This window comes from Mustelus asterias, chromosome 23 (assembly GCF_964213995.1).
Source record: "Mustelus asterias chromosome 23, sMusAst1.hap1.1, whole genome shotgun sequence".
Classification (NCBI taxonomy): Eukaryota; Metazoa; Chordata; class Chondrichthyes; order Carcharhiniformes; family Triakidae; genus Mustelus; species Mustelus asterias.
The window spans coordinates 49,460,481-49,484,087 of NC_135823.1; the positions used below are offsets into that span (position 1 = coordinate 49,460,481).

The following is a 23,607-nucleotide window of genomic DNA, read 5'->3' on the forward strand; positions in this document are numbered from 1 at the left end:
TCAGCTAAATGTCAAACAGGTTTGTGTGGCTCGGGGTGGGCCACGAGTTGAACAAGCCTGATCTGGAGGAACGAAAGCAGCAGACACATGAGAACACCGTCATCTGCAACCTTTCCTCCACGTTACTCACTATCCTGTCATAATCTTGGTAGAGACCAGTGATTATTTAGAACAAAATCTGAAATCCTACTCATTTTCAGAAAGGGTAAAGCCACAAGATTCCACGGTTTAAAGCAGAAGAATTTTAACCAAACAATAGTTAAACAGAGCAAAATCTAAATACTACCTTAGCTAACTACCCATATACTAAAATGCAGAATCAATGCAAGTTAAACAAGAATTCACAGGCAAATTGTGATCAATTATAAACTATAAGTTGCTCATTAAATGGTAGCTCAGTGGTTAGCCCTGCTGCCACACAGCACCAGGGTCCTGGGTTCGATTCCGGCCTTGGGTGACTGTCTGTGTGGAGTTAGCATATTCTCCCCATGTCTGCGTGGATTTCCTCCGGGTGCTCCAGTTTCTGCCCACAGACAAAGATGTGCAGGTTAGGTGGATTGGCCATGGACTGTAGCAGTTCAAAGTGGCAGCTCACCATGACCTACTTGGGTGCAACTAGGGATGAGGACTAAATGCTGGTCTTATTAGCAATGCTCACATTCCATGAATGAATAAAAAAACAATCTAACTTCTGATAAGTATGGACAAGCTGAGGCCTGAATTTGATATAACAGATCAGCAGAGTGAATTCATTCTATATTGGGGGGTGTCACAGTGATTACAGGTTTGGCAGCAATGGGACATTAGTATATCATTATCTTCTGCCCTTTACACACCTTACTCTAATATCAGGAAAGGCCTTCAGACTTTGTTCCATCGCTGTTAGACCTATCCTGAGCATACATAGGGGCTAAATTAGCAGTGACAGAACCACCATGTAGAAATTATACCGTAATAAAAATGAGGCATTAATATTAAGTGCAGGAATCAGCAAAGGAGGTAAGAATCAGACAATCACCAAGTAATCACCACTGAAAAGATCCATTTCGTAAAATAAAAATAACAGATGTTTACTGTGTTGTTCAAGACAACAAGAGGATCTGCTTACCACAGAGTGTGCGCAGGAATCATCAAAATCCACTCAATCAGCTAAACGGGACTCAAGTCCTGTAAACAGCACCTCACCCCTTCAGAGTCCTTCCCTCAATTGCTGCACTGAAATGTCAAATAACCTGAGCTAATCCAGAATGGAACTTGAACCCATGACTTTTGGACTTAAAGGAAGTGCTATCAAGTGAGCTACAGTTGAATTATTGCTTTCTCAGCATCTTTTTTTGCCATAAAATTTCATTCAACAATTTGCAGATGGTAGGGGTAATGTATATGCATTCTGCTCTGATATCGCTCAGCTGTACATAAAACATAGCCCCAAGCAATGAAGGCACCACATGAGGAACGTCAGAATTTTGTTTCAGTCAGGTTAAAATTCCAATTTTGAAATACATCTTTTACAGCGCAGCATCTAGATTCCTAGAATTAAAAGCAGTAGTAATAGTACTATATACTAATTGGATAAGAGTAAAATACTGCAGATGCTGAAATCTGAAACCCTGGAAGAGAAGTGGCAGTGATTGGCAACTCTGACGAAGCTCTGATTCAAAATGTTGGCTTTATTTTCTCTCCACAGATGCTGCCAGACCTGCTGGGATCTTCCAGCATTTTCTGTTTTTTGCAGTACCAATTTGATAACTCTTCCAAAGAATTGGAACAGACACAGGGGGCCAAATGGCCTCCTGCGGTCAATATTTTATGCTTACTCAGCAACAGATTATGTTGCTCTGTTTTCTCTTTAAACGGAACTGCAACCTTCACATTTCGCAAGGACGTCTCGTGCATTATCTCAGCTGCTGAAGTGGACTGAAATGTGAAAAACCGAAGTCCAGTGTTCACCTTGCTCCTTATCACAGTCACTCTCTCCTGGCCTCACTGTGAGGGCAGTAAGAAGTCTAACAACACCAGGTTGAAGTCCAACAGGTTTATTTGGTAGCAAACGCCACTAGCTTTCGGAGCGGGCTGCTCCTTCGTCAGGTGGAGTGGGAGATCTGCTCACAAACAGGGCATACAGAGACACAAACTCAATTTACAGAATAATGATTCTGCAAACATTCTCCAAGGCGGCCCTTATGACACACGACAACGCAGAGTCGCCGAGCAGAAACTGATAGACAAGCTCCGCACACATGAGGTCGGCCTCAACTGTGAGGGAGCAGCCACCGTGTAACTGAGCCCCTCTGTACTGGGAGCAAAGCTTCCTGCTCATTCCTTCTCCCCTTCCCTCCTTAACTCAGTGAGATGGTGGGTTCAAGTCCCACTCCAGAGACTGGAGCACACAGCTCGGAGGTGCTGCCTTTCGGATGAGTCGTTAAATGGACAACCTTTCAAAAACAGAAGTTTAAAGATCCCAGGAATTATTACAAAGTGCTGTCCCTGGACCAATATTTATCCCTCAATTCCCACCACAAACACAGTTCCACTGCTCATGCCACAGGTTGTTGCCTGTAGCCGCTGTTTACATTACCCACACACACTGCCTGATGATGATGGCCGGGGAAGGTGAGCCTGACACACCGTCCGTCTCTCCCTCAGCAACCCATTTACCTGCCGCTCCCATCACCTGACAGCCCGCCAGCCCCCTGCGCACGCGCTCTTCCGTTACTGACGGCGCAAGATGGCGGCCGGGACACTTCCGGTGCGGGAGCGGCTCGCTCCGAGCCACATCCGGGGCCGCCATGTTCGTTGCTGGGGAATGGGGCGGGCGGGAGAGAGGAGGACCGAAGCTGCCTTGAGCCGATCCCCCAGCTCTGTCAGTCCCCGGGCTCCGCCGCTGGGGTGAGTACAGCGGCAACTGCAGCGGCCGATCGGGCTGTTTTGTTTGATAACTTTGAGCAATCTGGATAAAAAAAAGGCTGATCTGCCTTGGGTTGGAGAACTGTCCCCAGAGAGAGGGGATGAAAGGGTTAAAGGCCTGGGTCAGGTTGTTCAGACTGGGTTTGCAATGAATACAGAAGGTTAAAGGGTGATTAATGGAATAATTTTAAATGACTGAAGCTTACGATGAGGATAGAGACAAACCCCTAATGAGAGGAGGCCTTCAGAACAAGGAACAGGAACTTGAACATTAGAATCAAGGCTGTTAATTAAATTAGAAAATGCTGGAAAGACTCAGCAGGTTGACCGCATCTGTGGACAGGAATTGAGTTAATGTTTTGAGTCTGACTCAATTTTGTTGGATTGGAGAATGAAGGGTTATGAGACCAGGGTCTTAACCTGAGTTAAGATACAGATCAGTAATAATCTAATTGAATAACAGGACTCCTACACAAACAGAAGACCATTTGGTCCTTTTAGGTCATCTGCACTATTCAATAAGATCATGGCTGATCCATCAACCTCAACCCTTTCTGCATTATCTTGATTCCCTTCAGCTCTTAGTCACCAAAACAATCTATGTTTTGAATATATTCAATGAATGAGCATTGTCAGCTCTTGAAAATAGAGCATTCCAAAGATTTGCAAAGAAAATTCTCCTTATCTCAATCCTAAATGACCAACCCTTGATTCTGAGACTGTGATCCCTTGTTCTAATTTCCCCAGCCAGGGCAAATATTCTCCCAGCATCTATCCATGTCAAGCCCCTCAAGAATTCTACGTTTCGATGAAATCTCTTCTCATTCCAGATTTTAGAAAAAAGGTCTCATCTTCTCAGGCAAGTGCATCTTTTCTTACATAAGGGCACAAAACTGTATGTGGTACTCCCAGGTGTGGTTTCACCAAGGCCCAATGTAATTTTAGTAAGTTTTGATGATTCTTATACTCCAATGCCTTTGTAATAGAGACTGTTATGACTTGTTTTCCTGATCACTTGCTTTGCATGAATACTTTGTGATTCATGTCTCCTGTTCCTTTGTTTCACACACATTGTGATATGTGATGCTCCACTTGGAATTTGAGTTGTTATGGCAGCATGCACTTTTACATGCATGTTGTAGTCTGGATCTATGGAGAGCGATGGTTGAGGCTCCAACTTTCTTTCCATTACATGGCTGACCAGGAATCTGTATTACTCTTACCACCTGCCAGTGGTATGTGTTGGAAAGATTTGCAGGTGTCGCCGTGTTATGAATGAATGACCTTCCATCCTTCGCCATTAAGTCCTAGAGTGGGATTTGAACTTGGAGCTTCTGGCACACAGACTGTGCCACAGACTGTGCCTCTCGTCAACATACATTAAGTGATGCCAAAGATTGATTTGAGATGCCAGTCAATTACAGGAAGGAGAAGTGTGTGAGGCTGGTGGGTGAGAGATTGATGTGGAGATGCCGGCGTTGGACTGGGGTAAGCACAGTAAGAAGTCTCACAACACCAGGTTAAAGTCCAACAGGTTTATTTGGTAGCAAATACCATAAGCTTTCGGAGCAATGCTCCTTCGTCAGATGGAGTTTTGAGAACAGAGACCACTCCATCTGACGAAGGAGCATTGCTCCGAAAGCTTATGGTATTTGCTACCAAATAAACCTGTTGGACTTTAACCTGGTGTTGTGAGACTTCTTACGGGTGAGAGATTCCCATAGGGCTGAGGTATAAGGAGAGGATGAATTAAATGGGGAAGGATTTGTTTTCAGTGTACTGAAGCTTTCTTTTTGGTGTTTCGTTCACAGGCAATTGGAAAACAAAGAAGATGGTTTCAAGTTGCGGCCATGGCTGACTTCTAATGTTCGCTTCATAACAAAATTTACTTTGAACTGATGGATGAATCAGACGATGATTTTGTTGAACTCTGCAAGACAGCATCCAGGTACCCGGTTGAAGGTGGAGGGAGGAAATGCAAATCCGCAGGCTGGAACCGCACAAATTCCTTTGAAGCAAAGACAAAGTTAAAAGGAAAACAAACATCAAACAGTGAGGCAAACTACAGTAACAAGAGCAAGGCCCACAGTGATGGGGCAACAAAGAGCCATCAGACTGGGACAACTGAATATCAGGCACGTGATCCGCCTGCTCCTCCGTGCAGCAGACAAGTGTGTGTAAGAACTGAGGATGTCACAGTGCTTCGGCCTTCAGAACCTAAGACTTCATCACAGTACTCTGGGACTGTTGGGACTAACAATGGTTTATCAGGTGAGATATCGATTAATTTAAAAAAAGTTTGGAAAATGAACTCTCTATCGAGCTAGTTTTTTTGTAAATGCAAATTATCAAACAATTCTTTGGGGTAATGAAAAGTTATATATAGAACGTCAGTGGTCAGTGCTGAAGGAGTGCCACACAGTTGGATGGGCAGTGCTGAGGGAGCACCGCGCAGTTGGAGGTGCAGTGTTGAGGGAGGGTGATGCAGTTGGAGGGACACTGCTGAGGGAGGGTGATGCAGTTGGAGGGGCAGTGCTGAGGGAGGGTGATGCAGTTGGAGGGACACTGCTGAGGGAGGGTGATGCAGTTGGAGGGACACTGCTGAGGGAGGGTGATGCAGTTGGAGGGGCAGTGCTGAGGGAGGGTGATGCAGTTGGAGGGGCAGTGCTGAGGGAGGGTGATGCAGTTGGAGGGGCGGTGCTGAGGGAGAGTGATGCAGTTGGAGGGGCAGTGCTGAGGGAGGGTGATGCAGTTGGATGGGCAGTGCTGAGGGAGGGTGATGCAGTTGGAGGGACACTGCTGAGGGAGGGTGATGCAGTTGGATGGGCAGTGCTGAGGGAGCACCGCGCAGTTGGAGGTGCAGTGTTGAGGGAGGGTGATGCAGTTGGAGGGGCAGTGCTGAGGGAGGGTGATGCAGTTGGAGGGGCAGTGCTGAGGGAGCACTGCGCAGTTGGAGGTGCAGTGCTGAGGGAGGGTGATGCAGTTGGATGGGCAGTGCTGAGGGAGCACCGCGCAGTTGGAGGGGCGGTGCTGAGGGAGGGTGATGCAGTTGGTGGGGCAGTGCTGAGGGAGGGTGATGCAGTTGGAGGGGCGGTGCTGAGGGATGGTGATGCAGTTAGAGGGGCAGTGCTGAGGGAGGGTGATGCAGTTGGAGGGGCGGTGCTGAGGGAGGGTGATGCAGTTGGAGGGGCGGTGCTGAGGGAGAGTGATGCAGTTGGAGGGGTAGTGCTGAGGGAGGGTGATGCAGTTGGAGGGGCAGTGCTGAGGGAGCACCACACAATCGAAAGAGCAATGCTGAGGGAGGGCGCTGCAGTCGGAGGGGCAGTGCTGGGGGAGTGCCATGCAATCGGGGGGGGCAGTGCTGAGGGAGCGCTGCACAGTTGGAGAGGCAGTGCTGCACGCTTGAAGGGACAGTAGTGTGGGTGTGCCGTGTGCTCAGAGGGGCAGTGGTGCGGATATGCCATGCACTTGGAAGGGCAGCGATGTACAAGGGGCAGCGTTGGGGGTGCACTATGCTGTCGGAGGGTCAGTGGCATATGCTTTCATGTTGTGCAGAATAGAAATCTAGGAAACATAAGGGGGAGAAAGCAGTAATCTTTTTAAAATGCGAGAATGTCACTGACTAACAAAAACCTTCAAACTGAATTTGAGCACTTTTCATTTTCAGATTATATTTTGCACCAAACCGTGTGACATTCAAACATTGACTCTGCTGGAGTGGAGCGTTTAGAAAGATGATTAACTTTGAAGAATTATGACAAGAATTTGGTTGTGTGCCAGTGGTAATCACTTGGATGTTACACATGGTCCTTCCTATTTACAGGTACTATATGGACTGGCAACCTTGGCCACTCAACAATTAAGAAGAAAACTTTCAGCAAGGGCCTGGGTGTGAAAGAACGAGTTTTGGGAAATATGCAGAAGTTTCGAAGGAAGGAACCTGAGCGTTTGAGACACAGCAATGATGAGAAAATACTGCCAGCTTCTACCATCCAAGAGGATGAGAAGAATAAGGAATTCTGCTCCTTGGACACAAACAGGGAGAATGGTGGAAGAGACAGTCAGTCAGCCGCAGCATCTCTTCCTGTACCATCTCTTCCAAAGGAAGACGGTTAGTTTATCAAATGTTCGGTTATCTGTTCAGAGATTAACCAGTAATCTGATACACAGGCCAGTCGTCTATGACGAGTCTAAATTGAGATATGTCAACCATTAGCGCTTATTGAGAGAAGGAACAGCACAGGGTTCATCCTGTGTTCAATTCCCCAGGCAGCTCAGTGGTTTGCTTGATCAAACCCTATGCTCCCCATTTCTGTGGGGACACATGTTACTATTGCACTGAGCTGTACTGCCCTATTTGCTATTTGTAATATATGGTTATTTACATTCTCGTGATACCTGGCCTTAATTAACTGCATTTTCACCACAATTACCCTATACCTATACAGCAAACCTGTGCTTCAATAGGACATTATTCCCTTATTAAATGAGGAAGACTTTTTAAAAAATCTCTTCCTGTCACGTGATGTAGCTACGAGCAAAACTTGGCAGCCATTATTCCAATGGTGAGGACAAATTGGCCAGAGTGGAGAATAGGGAAGCTGAACAGAAAAGCTGAGAGGGGGAAGCAGAAAGTGCCATGGAAAATGTCTTGAGTAGCTTAGTTGACTATTATCAGATGCTGAAGCTTCGATGTGGAATTTATCATGCCATCTTAACTCTGGGTGCATCAGAGCTTTGAAGTGCTTCTGGTCGTCTAATAATTCCCTGCTTTCTGCCTGGAAACTCTTGACAAAATAACACTTAGAGGTAAATATATCTGTCTGCAGCAGGTGACTGTCCAGGGACCACAGACAGTGATATGGCCTTGGCATGGACAATACAACAGGAGGTCGGAGCAGCTGATGCCTATACCCTCGAAGACAATGGGCTCTTTTTTTGTGTAATCTGTCAGAAGGATCTTTCTAACATGAACTCCGCTCGACGCACACAGCACACCAACAGGTGAGAAGCAGCTGAACACAACGACTAACCTTTCTGAATATTATGTGGTTGACATTGTTAATGTATCAAACCCGTTCTTTACAGACCAACCTTCCAGATGCTTTTTTATACTTGGCCTTAACTGACTGGAGCTCATTAATTATTTTATCACGTGATTCCAAATAAACCTGTTGGACTTTAACTGGTGCTGTGAGGCTTCTTACTGTACTATTTTGTTTGACTTTTATTAGCTTAATTCTAGTTTAAGTTCTTGTAGTGAAGGAATGGGAGAAACCAGTTTTTAAAAAAGCTATCTGAACAGCTATCTAGTGTGAAGCATAACCACCAGCACAGACTAACTAGACCAGATTGGACATTTAACTCTCGAAGCGTAAAAGCCAAGAGTTTCCAGGCAAAAAGCATTATATGACCAGAAGCATTTCAAATCTTTAATGCACCAAGGGTTATGGTGGCACTAAAAACTCCACAGCTAAATTTAAACATACTAAATATAGTCAATCAAGCTATTTAAGACAACTTGCTGATATTCTGGCACTTTCCGCTCTCTGTCTCAGCTTGTAAATTGTATTAAGTTATTTCTATTTGATCTCCCAGGTGCTTGGATGAAGGAGAGCAGAGAACAGCGACAGCAGCCTCTTTAAACGTACCTTCAGTTCCTGAATGTCCAATTTGTGGGAAACGTTTTAAAAGCTTCAAGAGCCGAGCAATTCACCTCAAACGCTGTGCCATTGAATTGGAGGTCCCACCACAATTATTGCTGCAGGCGGTTCAGAGACAGAACTCTCAGCATCCTGAAAGCTCAGCTTGCTCAACAAGGTAAATGACATAAAAAGCTAGAGTTGATCCTGGTCCCAATTCTTACGCACGAGTAGATCCTGCCACTGTATCCATATTGGGCTCACTCCTGCCTTTCAGACTTGCCTTCATGTTTGATTGTCTTTATCCTTTCAGGCAACTCTGGTGTCCTGCACACCCAGTGCTGCTATCTCCCAATGTAATTCATTTACACGGTCAGTGTGTCTGATGTATGCTGTACATCCACAATAAAAGTGACAAGTTTGAGTGTGATGCACATGTTTGACATAATCACCTGAGTTCATTCTGCTCTGTTCCCACAAAACCTTCAGTATAAATAAGGTGATTGCGATTGGGTGTCACAATGGGTTCTCACGTTCTTGCCAGATTGCTCCAGATGTGATTCCATTGCAGAATGATGGATCAAATCTTCCCCCCTCTCTCCAGTTCAGACATTAAACTGGGATTCTACCTGCCCAGTTTTAAGCTCACCATCTCAGGCCTTCACTCCAGTGCATAACTGAGGAGTGCTTCACTGTTGGAGGTGCTGATTTTTGGGATGATAAAATACATTGAAGTAAGGTCAACCTATTCAAGTGTGTGTAAAATTGCATGGCATCTCTCACATACCAGTCCCTCCGTTTAAAAATATTTCATTGGATGTGAAATACATTGACACATTTCTGAGATGCAAAATCAGGTACAAACAAACAAATTAGAAACAGGAGTAAGTAATTCAACCTGTCCAGCTTGCTCTGCCATTCAGTAAGATCATTGCTGATCTGATTGTGGCTTCAACTCCACTTACCTTCTTACCCCTTTATACTCTTTTTGACTCCCTTGTCAATCAAGAATCTATCTAACTCGGCCTTAAAAATACTCAGTGACCCAGCCTTCACCGCTGTCTGGGGAAGAGATTTCCAGTCTTACGACCCACTGAGAGTAAAGGTTTCTCTTCACCTCCCTCTTAAATGGGAGATCTCCTTCTAAACTGTGTCCCATATTTCCAGTCTCTCCCATAAGGAGAAACACCCCCTCAGCATTGATTCTGTCAAACCCTCTCAGGTTCTTATTGTTTCAATAAGATCACGTCTCATTCTTCTAAAATACAGGCCCCATCTGTCCAAACTTTCCTCCAAACCCCCTCCGCCCAGGAACCAGTTGAGTGCACCTTCTCTGTAAAAGTGCAAATCTTCCGTTATGATTCCTCATAGTGTTGGGCTGTGGTTGTTACATTATCATTGCACTACAATCAAAGTCAGGTTAAAGGACTAAACAAAGCTTTTCTTGATATGACCCAGCAAAGGTTCACACAGAGGATCTCTTGTAAGATCAATGTCATTGACTAACTCAGATTATATTGTAAATTAGTTATTTTTTCAGTGATATTTACAAGGATATCTCCTGTGAAATACCTTGCATTGTACTTTGTCTTTTGTGTGTAACCATCTCTGGATGCTTGTCTGTTGTGTACATAAACATTTTAGATCTTCTTTCCTCATTTCAATTCTAAATGTCAGCCTTCAACCAGGTCGATTAAAAAGAAAAGGTTCAACAAGGGAAAATGGACTGCCAAAGAAATGCAAGACCACCAGGGAGCAGCCAGAGGATGAGGATACAATGGTCGCCATGGCGCTATCTGCATCTTTGTTGGAACAGCAGAAACGGGAGCAGGAGAAGCAAAACATGTCCCTGCACACTAATAACTTCAACCTCACCAAAATGGTGGTGGCAGCAGGTAGGAGCTAAACTGTGGGCACTTGCACTTGTTAAAATGCAGTTTTACTCTTGTCCTGAATCCTTCTCCATGTATGTAACTTGTAAATCAGTCTGAAAATGTGTTGTTACTTATTATTCCATCAAGGCAAATAACTGCATCACACAAGTTGCATTTTGAAATGCAAGTTCCTTCATGAGCCAGTGATTACTTTCAGGACATATTCTGAGAAACACTGTTCAGTCCAGAGGGATGTTAATGCATTTTAACACAAAATAATCATTAGAACAAGCCATTGTTGGTGAAAGTACAAATAATGTTGTTTTTTCCATCAGTTCTATGTTATCAGGTGACATTCCTTGGAACTTTAGACCTTTTATATTTTGTAAATTCCATTGTCATTTTCTTGTAGTAGTAACTGTTAAGCTGATTTTATTATTAATGTGATCTATAAATATTTCATTTCAATGCTGGATTTTTGTTTTTAGACAAGAGGGGTCGGAAGAAGAGGAAGGATGGCCTTCCCCCCTTGTTATTGGTGCAGGATCCTGAAACAGCGCTCAAACGGGTCCAAAACAGTTTGGCAACACTGCTGTCCGAGGAAATGGAAATATGTAGCACCCCTCCGCTGCCTGCAAGCACTTTCCACGTGGGTGGAGTTGTGAGGCACGTCTGCCATGTGCACTCAGGGATAACTGAGCAAGATAGCTTGTGGTGTCGCAGTGCCTTGTTTGGAGCCAGTGATTGGGACTCTGCACTCTTTTATACAAATAGCCTGGTTCCTCCTATAATACCATGGAAACCACAAAAGGTGAGGTGGTTTGTGAAGGATTAAATATTCAAGAGGATTAATCAGGAGAAGATGATTGAAGATTTTATTAATTGTGCCAAAAGATCATCGTCCCTGTATGCGCACATCTTCTGCCTCCTACTCTTTTATTATGTCACGATTTCAAGAATTTTATAAAACCTGAACAATTTTACAGCAGTTTCTGGGAATTGAGTCTGGTCCCTTACGATCTGGAATCTGCAGTTTTAGATAATTCCCCCTTTGATAGTTACATGACTTCACACATTAACAGTAACTCTAATAAAAGAAATCTGTTTACCAGATTAAAAAGAAGTAGCTTTTCTATAGTATCTTCTGTAGAGTAAAACATCCGAAGACACTGAACTGTGCTGTTCTGCAGACTTTCTTTGCATTTGGTATGATTTGCACAGGAGCACAGGTTTTCGTGCATTTAATTTGTTTATCTGCAGTTAAATGAAAGTATGCAGCATGTTAAGTGACATACTATTGAGTGCAATTTTAAACATTAATATCATTGGTAAATGTTCATAATCTTTATTTTGAAAAATATTCATGAAAATAAGTACTCTGGATTGGCAGTTCAATCTACTGTCACTTTTGATAATACCATCCACTAAAGTTAGTGTGATTTACGGTCATTCTTTTATGCTTCTGCGAGAATCAGTCCAAATAAACCAGGTTACCAATAACCTAATTGGTTCCATATTGATTTGAATTACAATATAAAGCAAGTCATTCTGCACCTGTGAAGTGTAGTATATTTTGTGAGCTAGCATCTTGAAGAGACACTAATCATAGAATATATAACATTAAACTTATTAAGCATGCGATAGCTTTTTAGTAGAGCTATCTAATTAATCCTGCTTCCTTGCTTTTTCCCCAAAGCCCCATTAAAAGAAAAATAATCATAACGTGTGTTTTGTTGAAGGGGCATGATCAGGAGTTTTCTACTTATAAGGAGAAGGTGTTATCTTCTACAATGGATGCCAAAGCCCTTCTAAAACCCACCTCGGAGCTGATCCATCAACACTCTGCACCAGTTGGCAGTGGATGTGAGATTGGGACTAACATGCCCATAACTAGAGGTCAGCAAGATCAGACATTCTTTGACTTGATGGATTTAGCTGGTGAGGGAATGACATTGACGCAATGGAATTATGGGGTGAAGAGTGAGCAAGACAATGGAGTTACCGGAAGAAACAGTAAGTGGAAACTTTGCACAACTGATTAAAGATCTGGAACACTGTGATCCATGGATGGTTACAGAATTTTCTTTCAAAAATTGGGTTGGGTTTAAGAATACAGAAATTATATGAATTCTATTTATGGGAATAAATAATTTTACAGGCAATAGTATCCCTGTTTGGATATTAGTAGAGGTTTTAGAATTGAATTGTGCTTGCCATTATGAATTAGTACTTAATAAAAGCAGTAATTAATGTGGATTCTGATCTAAAATCTGTTAAATCGTCTTTCTCTGAATTGGATAGTAATAGTTTTTTGACAGATGCTTTTAATTTCTTGGTATAACTTTTTTTCAGATTAAATGGTACCCAACAGAACTTAATGTTTTGTGTGGTTAGAATGTCTTGTGGGATAATGCTGCTTTGTGTTGAATATTGTAATAATGGTTATGGGTTTGTCACTCTACTTAGTGAAACTCTCATTTATTCTTATAAATCAAAGCCTGGATTCCAGATTCAACTGTATCCGTTCATTTTAACTGACAGGAAAGGATTCTTTATCAGATGACATTATGCCAAGTGGATTTGTCCCAGCTCAGAGCAAGAGAATTTGTGACGATAATCTTCTTCATGGAGTAAGCAAACCAGTTTAATTTCATTAAAGTGAAATTGAAATCTATCCTGTTTCAGCAGTTTCGACCGTTTTTGTGAATAGCTCACTGGCGTTTTAAAGCTTGGACGAGAAATCTGGCACAAAATGGTGAGATTATTTTGTAATGTTAACCGCCGGTAATTGTTTTATTGTTTGCATTTTGATTTCAGAAACAACTGAAGAAACTGAGTGAAGACCTTGGAGGGATGGTGAACAATCCCCACCTGAGTGATGTGCAGTTTCAGGTGGACAATGGCGAGATTGTGTATGCTCACCAGTTTGTTCTCTACGCTCGCTCTCCACAGCTTGTGCAAATTGTAAGTGATAGGAATGCTTTCTGTAAAGGGGGTGTAAAAATTATTTTTTCAGACCTTTCCCTTTTCAATTTTCTCTCCCTTCTGGTTAAGAATCACACAAGAAGCTGTTGTGCCCTTAGAAGCATTGCCTTACATGAGACTCTTCCATCAGTTGGTACTCCTGATGTATAACATTGTTACATTAACATTGGAGAGAGATTGCAGAATAACAAAGCTGCTTTGTTTGCAACTGGGGAACATGTACCAAACCCGGCTCTACAATTTAACCATCTCCAGTGATGAGCATAATGTTTTGTTCTATCTTGTGCTGCCACACTTTTTTTTTAGACATTAGCTTGTACTAATTTGAATCATTCAGAATGGAATCACTTAACCCAAGTTAAATCCAGTGAGTGATCAGTTAAATCTGGCTGCCTTTAAATAGTAAGTGAGTTATGTGGCTCTCCTGAAGGGTTAACCCATGGCAGCTTATCACAATTCTTCACCCATTCTCTTCTGCCACCATGCCACCCATTTACTTGTGGGTGGCATGGTGGCACAGTGGTTAGCACTGCTACCTCACAGTGCCAGGGACCTGGGTTCGATTCCCTGCTTGGGTCACTGTCCATGTGGAGTTTGCATGTTCTCCCCCTGTCTGCGTGGGTTTCCTCCGGGTGCTCCGGTTTCCTCCCACAGTCTGAAAGACGTGCTGGTTAGGTGCATTGGCCATGCTAAATTTTCCCTCAGTGTACCCGAACAGGCGCTGGAGTCTGGCGACTAGAGGAATTTCACAGTAACTTCATTGCAGTGTTAATGTAAGCCTTACTTGTGACCAATAAATAAACTTTACTGTAAACCTTGAGTTTGTTGACTTACTTGTTTTGTAGGTGCACGATGAAGGATTCTTGGTGGAAGAGGATGGTGCTGCCGTGATCCGCAGACTCTTAATGCCTGAAGTAACGATAGAGGCAGTTTGTACATTCCTTCGATATCTGTACACTGCTAATATCGCGGTATCTCCTACTGTGCTTCTAGAGGTGCATGCTCTTGCTAATAGGTCAGTATAGTTGTACTAAGATCAGTTGACTATCGAATTGTTGTCATTAATCTGTAGTACATCACTGATTCATTTTTTAGAAATTTGATTCTAAAGCATGAAATAAAATAACCAACTTAAAAGATGGAAAGAAGCTTGCAAAGTGCCCAAAGGAATGTTTTTGTCTTGAATAGATTTCTGAGAGAATTTGATCTTAAGATATCTTATTGCCTGCTAACTTACCGTTTCAGATTGATGCCAAGTATTGACAATGTTTGTGTGTGTTGATCAGGTTTGCTGTGAATGAGTTGGTGGAGATCTGTGAAGCTTGGTCAGGTGAAGCTGAGCCCGACGGAGGTAGTTCGGAAAATGATCCTTTCACTATCATAGAAGACAATAAGTATGGAAACAGAGAAGACAACCTCCAGGACCTTTTGAGATCCATGTGGGCGGGTGAATCAGAAGATCCTGCCTTGGATATCAAATCTGCAGAGTACGAGGATGAAGAGAAAGTCAGTGAGAAAGTTGATGATGAGGAATTAGAAGAACTTTATGAGTTTGCTGCAACTCAGCGAAAAATCATGAGAACCTCCCTTAAGGCTCAAGAAAGTGAGGGACCTGATCAGAACAGTGTGGAAACTGGAGAGGAAACTGAGGTGCATGAAGAAAATGAGCAGAGTGTGGAGGGACTAAGATCTGAAAGTGAAACTGTTGGAAATTGTGATTCCTCCATGACTGAAGGAGAAAGGGGACCTGACTCTCGATGTCTTTGGAAGACACTGGAAGGATCCAAGAAGCGAGAACCCTCTCAGAAAGTCAAAACATTTCAACTGGAGGGATTACAGAAGCACAGCTCCAGACCTGATTTAAATACCAGCAATGACTGCCTTTTTTCGGAAACTGATCTATCGCTAGAATCTGAGCAGGATATGGAGCTTGGAGAAAAGTATGATTTTGATGCCTCTGAAGGAGACAAGGCTGTGGCTACAAAAGGCAATCATTTGTTTATCTCCTCTGCCAACTGCAGCATTAACCGAATTTCACCCGTCTGTGAGATTGAAAGTCCGTCTGCTTGTCCAAGTTTAACTGATCTGCCTTTGGTTGGCCTGTCACCATTGGAAACTTGTACAAATGTGAAATCTCCACAAGAATGTCCATCTTTGACCTCGGCCGCAACCCCATCCCTTGGAGCTGTGCACCATGTGAATGCTGCTGAAGTCTTGTCTTGTGACTCACCAGTTTCAACTGGGCAACATAATTTGGCAAGTGAAAAGTGTGATGATTCCAGAGTTCGTCAGGAACTCAATGCTCACAAATCTCCAAAATACTTTGGAGAGTGTCCATCAAAGGCAAAATCCCTTTCAACAAGCTCTCTTTGCTTGAAGATGCCATTGCCATCCCAAAATACCTGTGAGGTGCACCACTGCAATCTGTCACCGCCTATTAGCATTGACTCCAGTCAGTCTTCATCAAAGAATAAATCCGTGCTGGTCATAGATTCCGATGAGGAAATGGAAATAACTGAAAACAAAACGTCAGCACCTTGTTCTGAAAACATACAGTTAATGCCATTGTACAATATTAAATGCTCTAATGATGAATTAGACCCACATTCATGTGGTAAACGATTTAGTACTACATCCGATATGGCGTTGAGTTCTGAGATGCACACTGAACAGAGAAACTTCAGAGTTTCTGGAATTCCATCCAAATGCCTGGATGAGGTATATGACAAGAGCAGTTCAGTGTTGTCCACATATGGTGTTGCTAAACAGGTGGCTAACCATGAAAGTCATGTTCAAGATAGTGAGAGTGAGCTGACTCTACAGCTTAGCAGTGACGGTGAACAGAGTAATGAAGACCATGCCGTGGAGGAGTCCTGGCTGGTTCCAGCCACTCCACCTTCAACCAGAACTAGACACTGTTCCACACTGACTACAAATTCCCGCGTTCTGCAGAATCAAAGTATCGAAGAGGGCACGTTGTTTGAAAAGCCAGTGGAACAGGAGGTTATAGTGTTAAAATCTGCTGGTGTGGAGCAGAAAAAAGCACAGGCAATTAACCCATTGAAGGAAGTGTTCAGAGGTGCCAAAGAAATGAACCTAGTTAGAGAGTTGGATTGTCTTGTCGAGAGGAATTCCATCAGTCCGTCATTGAGCGATTCACTGCCCTCATCCCCGATTCCTCCCACACAGACCTCACATTGTAGTGTTGAATTAGAAAGTGAGGGTGCTTCAGTCACTCATTCTCCTTCAGTGAAGCTAACAGGAGCACTGTCAGTGTCACTTTGCTCTGAAGAGAAGGAGGCAACAGACAAGTCTGTGCTGGAGATCGAAGACACTGAGGAGGAGATGCCAACAGCTGAAGCTAGCTTTCAGTTTGAAGATGGGCCACCGATACCATATGATGAGTGTTGGATGTCTGAAGGCAGTCCTCAACTTGAAGAGGATTCTAATGGTGAGGATGCATTTCTTCACAAGACAATCAATCAAGTGAAGAATAAAGATGAACTAGATCATACCACAAACTCTGAGAACAAAAATAGCACACCTCTCTCAGAAAAATCAAAGACCAGTGGGTCCTTTTCATCTATTCAAGAAGACCAGGGCAGCAAAGCTGATGAAAAGAACCTTTCAAGCAGACAGCATCTCAGCTTTTTTGATTCCAATATCTGGGATGATTGGGATGAAGATGAGGAAGTTCCCGAATTCATCCCTGGATTGTCTCAAAAGTTACCTGTGCTTCAGAAGGACACCACTAATTCCAGAAAACATGTTGCTGAGCACAAGACTCCAGGTAAGCAATTACCATGAATTAAGGAAGATTTTTAGCCCCAGGCTGTTGAAGATTTGCAGTCAATCTTACAACTGGAGATGTGATATATGTATGTTTTGAAGTTTAACTGTATAAACAACAAGGCTTTGAACATTTTTCAACTTTAAGCATTTTGATTAAGTTTATATATCTCTGACAAATCCTGTGGGGAAACCCTAAACCAAAATAACCAAATTTATTGAATGACTCCCCAAATGAAGAAATTACCAATAAGATTCCAATTTTTGTAATTTTTACTTTGACATGAATCAGAACCAGTGCAAATTGCACATGAATTAACAGGCAATAATACTTCAAATTAAAAGGTAAATCTCACTTTAAATAGTGAATGCAACAAAGAGGCATCTTACCCCATTCACACCAATGTCCCCACACATAAATGCAGCACTCCATAGCTACTCGGCTCTGCAATATCCAGTTCTTTATTCGTGCAGGGTAGGTCAGGAGTCTCAGAACAATTTGTTGACACCTTTCACCTTCAAGTTTCACAGGTATGATTAGCATCAGCAAGGCACACTTCTACAAATCTTCACTCCATCTGGTCACAACAGTCCAAGCTATTCACACTGATTTCTAGTTTTAGACCTTTTTAGCCAGCTCACATACCCAAAAGCTCTTGTCATTTTTTTTCTGCCAAACAGAGAAACAGACCTATTCCTGAGAGGTTTGCCTCCTTTTCCTGCAAGGATCCCATGTTCTTCTTTCTGTCTCTGTCTGCTTTCTCTTGGTAGCTGCGTCTGTGTGCTGATCGCTTTCACCCTCCAGCTCCTCTGTATGTAGCTCTCCTTTGTGTCCACCAACCACATGGCTTATTTCTTCCTTCCTGTTGCTACTGCTTCTAGGTCAAGGGTCAACAGGTCACATGGACTACTATTTCTTATCCAAGGAAGTTTATCCCTTTACAATTGATGCAAACTCTTTTCAAACTTTCTTAAAAGCAGTTTGATTCCACAGATCTTGAAATAAATTGCAAATTTTCCTTACTGTACTGCTTCTGGGTCAAAGGTCATCACAATACCAGATATATAAATATCTTTGGTCTCAATACATGTAGTGGCTCAGAGTGCTTCCCCCATTATCTATTTGTGCGAATTATGCTCAACCTTGAATGGTATAATTTTTACTTTTTATAGCCAACGTGAAACCTGATTGTATACAATATAAACTGCAAACACAGGGAAAACTGAAAGTTAAACTGTAGATGTGAAGCCAGTGGTGTGGAGTAAATAAAGATTTTGTAATTTTAAGGCCAGTGCACGTCACAGCGATGTGGATTTAATGTAGCAGTATTCCTTCATTCATTTTTGTGGCATTTTTAGGCTTATTTTCATCCACTGTATGATTTGTATCTTTCTTCAGCACCTGTCAACCGAGGGAAGGCTCAATGTCCATTGGCTCCCATCACCCCAGAACCTCCTTATTCAACAATGGCCACCCCATGCCTAAAGAAGGAACTGGGCAAGTAAGATGATGGTTGGGGTTGAGTGTATAACGAAGGCAGAGATTTCCTACATTTTTTTGAATAAAGGAATAAATTCACTAATAAGCAGGAACTTTACAGGCTGGGGAACAACAACATGGCATCTTTACCCAGAAAGCGGTGAGAATGTGGAACTCCTAACACAGGGAGTTGTTGAGGCGAATGCCAGAGATACTTTTAAAGAGAAGCTAGATCAGCAGATAGGAGAAAGGAACTGAGCACAGGCTGATAGAATTAGATGAAAATACAGGATTCTTACAGGGATCGACAGGATAAATGTGGGAAGGAAGTCTATAACCAGGGCGCACAGTCTCAGGTTCCATTTAGGGCTGAGATGAAGAGGAATTTCTTCACTCAGGGTGGTGAATATTTGGAATTTTCTAGCTCGGAGGGCTTTGAAGGCTCAGTCATTGAGTATGTTCAAGACAAAGATCAATAGATTTCTAGTTGTTAAAGTTATCAAGGGATATGGGGACAGTTCGAGAAAATGGTGTTGAGATGAAAGATCAGCCATAATCTAGTTAAATAGCAGGGTAGACTTGAGGGGCCGAATAGCCTACTCCTATTTCCTGTGTAGGAGGGTGACAGACATCTCATATGGAGCATAAACATCAGCATAGATTGGTTGGGCCGAACAGCCTCGTTATTTGGTGTAGATATTACGTAAGCATCAGAGTTTCATTTTTGGCAAAGATATCTTCCACTTACTGAAGGTACCACTTCACTAAAATGATTGGGATATTAAAGTCGTGCCTTCTAAATCAGGATTCATCACCGCGCATTGTTCTAATGGTGCCATTCTTCCACTAGTATTTATATGTGGTTCTGGTTGATTTCTTATATATTATTTAGAGGCTACACTTACGGAGTTAGAGAATGGGGGCTACAGTATAGTGTGTGCTCAGTATTATAATCTGAAAATGTTTGTGTCTGGACTAGTTTTCTTTTGTTCCAGGTTTGGTGTTCGACCTCTGCCAAAGAAGAAAATGATTCTGAAATTGAAAGAGATTTATCAATATACCCATCGGGTCATTCAGCCTGATCCTGACTCCCAGTCCAAGCCGGAAGTATCATCTTCACAGCCTTGCACCCGGAAAACAATCCCAGTTCAAACGAGCAAGCCAAAGGCGGCCACCATAAGCCAATCCCAGCCAGCTTCATTAAAAACAGGTTGGCTAAAACCCCGTTCCAAAAAACAATCAAAGTCTGTTTCGGCAGAATCCAGGAAAACAGCCTTGAAAGGTCATTTGAAGGCCATTTCTAAAAGAAAAGGGAGAAGCTGTGCTCTTGAGTCTCACAGGCCCGAAGCCAAGTCACCATCGAAAGCTGTTGCCTCTGATGCGGCCAACCAGCTCTCCTCGTCTCAAAGCTCTTCTTCAGCGGGGAGTGAGAGCTCCTTTGAATCACAAAGGTGGGTCAGTTAAATCTGAATACAGTGAAAGGAATAGTGACTGACTGAAATGAAAATCTTAACTACCTCAAATCAATTCAATTCAATTAAAAGTGACAAAGAGTAAAGAAATTGGTGAGTTAATTAACTGCCATCTTTGGGTTAGCTCAAAAAGGTTGATTTGCAAAGTGTCTGACATATCCTAGTCAGGAACAAACCAATCCTTATACATTACTAAATAATGTTGTTTAGATCGTTTTACTGAATGCTTGTTCTCCTAGAAATAGGTTACCTGAAACACACATCCTCCCCCTCTAAGGGCACGAATTCAAACTGTTTTGTACTGTGCAGAATTTGATTTGATTTATTATTGTCACATGTATTAGTATACAGTGAAAAGTATTGTTTCTTGAGTGCTATACAAAGCCTAATCGTACATAAGGAAGGAAAGGAGAGAGTACAGAATGTAGTGTTACAGTCATAGCTAGGGTGTAGAGAGAGATCAACTTAATACGAGGTAAGTTCATGCAAAATTCTGACGGCAGCAGGGAAGAAGCTGTTCTTGAGTTGGTTGGTATGTCTCCTCGGACTTTTGTATCTTTTTCCCCGATGGAAGAAGGTGGAAGAGAGTATATCCAGGGTGCGTGGGGTCCTGGATTATGCTGGCTGCTTTGCTGAGGCAGCGAGAAGTGTAGACAGAATCAATGGGTGGGAGGCTGGTTTGTGAGATGGACTGAGCTTTGTTCACGACGCTTTGTAGTCCTTTTGCGGTCTTGGGCAGAGCAGGAGCCATACCAAGCTGTGATACAACCAGAAAGAATGCTTTCTATGGTGTATTTGTAAAAACTGGTGAGAGTCTTGGCGGACATGCCAAATTTCCTTAGCCTTCTGAGAAAGTAGAGGCGTTATTGGGCTTTCTTGACTATAGCATCGGTGTGGAGGGACCAGGACAGGTTGTTGGGGATCTGGACACCTAGAAACTTGAAGCTGAACTTAGAAGTGGGTTGAGCTACTTTGGGTTTAGCTACTTTGTAGAGTTCAGGAGATGCAAGGCAGATTTCAATAACCTTCCTAATCTGACACCTGAAAATGGGGTACCTCCATTGTCCCTCTCATTCTTTGAAACAACCAAAGGGTAAGTTTAGGTGATTAATAGGGAAGGTCATAACCAATGATAACTATATCATAAAGGAACATTGCCTTTGTGATTCTTCCCATTGGTTCCCAGTCCAAAGATGTGCAGGTTAGGTGGATTGGCTAGCCCCTTAGTGTCAGTAGGGTAAATACGTGGAGTTTCGGGGATAGGACCTGGGTGGGATTGTTGTCAGTGCAGGCTCAATGGGCTGAATGGCCTCTTTCTGCACTGTAGGGATTCTACGACTTGCTGTTGCCAATCTGAGGAAAATTTATGTCTCTGAAGATCTAAAGACCCACGAGAATACCTGCCCTAACTCTCTCTGAACATCATAACTGCAACTTTAAAACAAGACATGGCAAGTTTGCTTTCAAAATGTGGAAATTCTGCCCTTGGTTGAATTTGCCATCATTACCAAAACTGCTTAACATCAACAAACCACATGTTGCCACTGTCCCTTTAATTCGTATCAGTCAACACTGGCCCTAGGAATTCACTGCAGATCAATGTCAATGAGTTTATTATAGGAAAACTGCCAACCTTCCTTACCAAGGCCACTTTAAATAAAAACATGATGATGGTCTCTTTATATGGGTTGTCTGAACAAACCTGTTCATCTTTCTCCCTCTTTCAGGATGATGTTCACCGATGAGTTTGACAATGTCTTTAGCACAGATTCGGATGAAGAGGATGATGGAATCACTCCATCACAGGCAGTACTCCGCGAAGCAGATACAACGGAGGCCATACGACAGTATATTCGGTCAAACCCATCTCTATACAGTAACATCTTGCAATACAAGCCTTTTGAACTGTCGGATCTCCACCAGCAGCTTAAGGAAAATGGGATAATGGTTTCCAAAGGGAAATTGCTGGATTTTCTCAATGCTCACTGTATTACCTTTTCCACAGCTAGACAGAGGAAGAAGATCTTAAAGCGGAGAATGCAGGGCAAGAGAAAACCCAGTCAGAGCCACAGGAAGAAGTGAGTGCAGTTACTGCAGCAATTTGAACCTTCCTCTTCTTTAGTAACAGAATTGCTATTCTAATATCCATGCGGTTTGGAAACGATCTTATGATGTGAGTGTGATTATACGCCCAGTTGAAAGCACTTACCACACTGTATTTTAATTCAGGAGCTTTGATGTATCTACTACGCAGCAAGGAAATGTGGTAGCTCCTGTAGAATTTTTCAGTAACTGTAGCCCTGCTTCAGGAGCATCATGAAAGCCAGCACTGTTGTAACAAGATTGTCATCATATCACAGAAAGGTGTGATCTTAGATGAAAATTGAATGACTTCCTTTCAGCCAAGCTCTAATCAACTGTCCGCACTTTTAAGTTTTAAATTATATTTGAAAGAATAAATTGTAAAATAAGGAGACTTTCTTGTAGCAGTGACACTATTTTTGGATGTTACTGTTCATACTACAAACTGGCAGTTACTTAATCAGTGTGGTACTGGCTTCAATTCTGCTGGCTGGTCATTCTTCTGGCTCAGATAGGAACATTGCACGGAATTGTAAGCAACTTGATCTCAAATGAATGAGAGAAGGAACCAAGCAATTTAATCAAACATGTATCCCCTTGTATTTAGTTCCCTTTAAATACTTCCAATCCAGGAGTGTTGGTCTAATTCAAAAGAACGTATGCTTGTATATAATTGGACAAGAAATTCCTAATTTGTATATGTATAATTGAAAAAAAACTAGAATAGGTTTTGTGTGCAATATCAGTTAACACTGTCTTCCTCTCAAACCGGTAATAAAAAACAGGTATCCATTTTGATAAACAACCTCAGTGCTGAATCGGATATACTCTTCTCCGGAATGTTAATACGTTTTGTGTGTTGTGTGTGTAATTATTGGTAAATGCCGGTGTTCTATCTCTGTGGTTAAGTGGACCAAGAGCTGCACTTAAATGTTACTGCTTTTCTAAAAAAAAATAAATGCACTTTTAATTGTTGTGATGTTTTTTATCCTTCATGAAATCTATCCCCCTGGAGTAGAGGTAACTGCCATAAGGATAAAGTAGCCCGTTAAAATTAATAAAGTATCCCTTCACAATCTATCATGAAAGTTGGTAGAGGGCAAGATAACAGAGTTGCTGGATCTAGGGTCCAATGTAAAGGTTCTCATTTATTGAAGTAATTCACACACTTGACATCTCAAAGCATAATGACATGACTGGATTTCAGTAATCTTAATTTTAACCATTTCAAAATGAGAACTTCAGTATGAGATGAATGAATCCAGTGACCCAAGCCAGGACTCGAACCCAGGTCCCTGGCACTGTGAGGCAGCAACGCTAACCACTCTGCCACCTCATCACTGGAGGAATGAAGAACATTGAAGTGGATTATGTTT

General features: G+C 42.5%; 3 protein-coding genes across 8 annotated transcripts in view; 2 read left to right on the plus strand and 1 right to left on the minus strand.

Annotated features, from left to right (window-relative positions):
- Positions 1-2,711, minus strand: part of amdhd2 (amidohydrolase domain containing 2) — a 28,846-nt gene extending 26,135 nt beyond the window's left edge. The window contains exon 1 of one of the 6 annotated variants that reach the window (XM_078240514.1): positions 2,659-2,711. Coding sequence is in view for 2 of the 6 variants with exons in the window: in XM_078240510.1 (XP_078096636.1) it covers positions 2,583-2,671 (89 nt within the window). In the remaining 4 variants the exon portion in view is untranslated. Of the gene's footprint in view, positions 1-1,108 lie in introns of all 6 variants that reach the window. The other 5 variants (XM_078240516.1, XM_078240515.1, XM_078240510.1 and 2 more) reach the window with 5 other exon arrangements.
- glis2b (GLIS family zinc finger 2b) overlaps positions 1-23,607 on the plus strand; it is a 457,410-nt gene that overhangs the window by 432,939 nt on the left and 864 nt on the right. The window lies entirely within an intron of this gene.
- Positions 2,799-23,200, plus strand: slx4 (SLX4 structure-specific endonuclease subunit homolog (S. cerevisiae)). The gene is made up of 16 exons (XM_078240519.1): positions 2,799-2,889; positions 4,719-5,178; positions 6,731-7,018; positions 7,737-7,911; positions 8,506-8,727; positions 10,227-10,444; positions 10,912-11,234; positions 12,163-12,436; positions 12,965-13,053; positions 13,241-13,387; positions 14,254-14,423; positions 14,695-17,198; positions 18,597-18,699; positions 19,673-20,128; positions 21,877-22,227; positions 22,379-23,200. The coding sequence occupies exons 2-16, from the start codon at positions 4,806-4,808 to the stop codon at positions 22,467-22,469; spliced, it is 5,784 nt and encodes a 1,927-aa protein (XP_078096645.1). The 5' UTR covers positions 2,799-2,889; positions 4,719-4,805; the 3' UTR covers positions 22,470-23,200.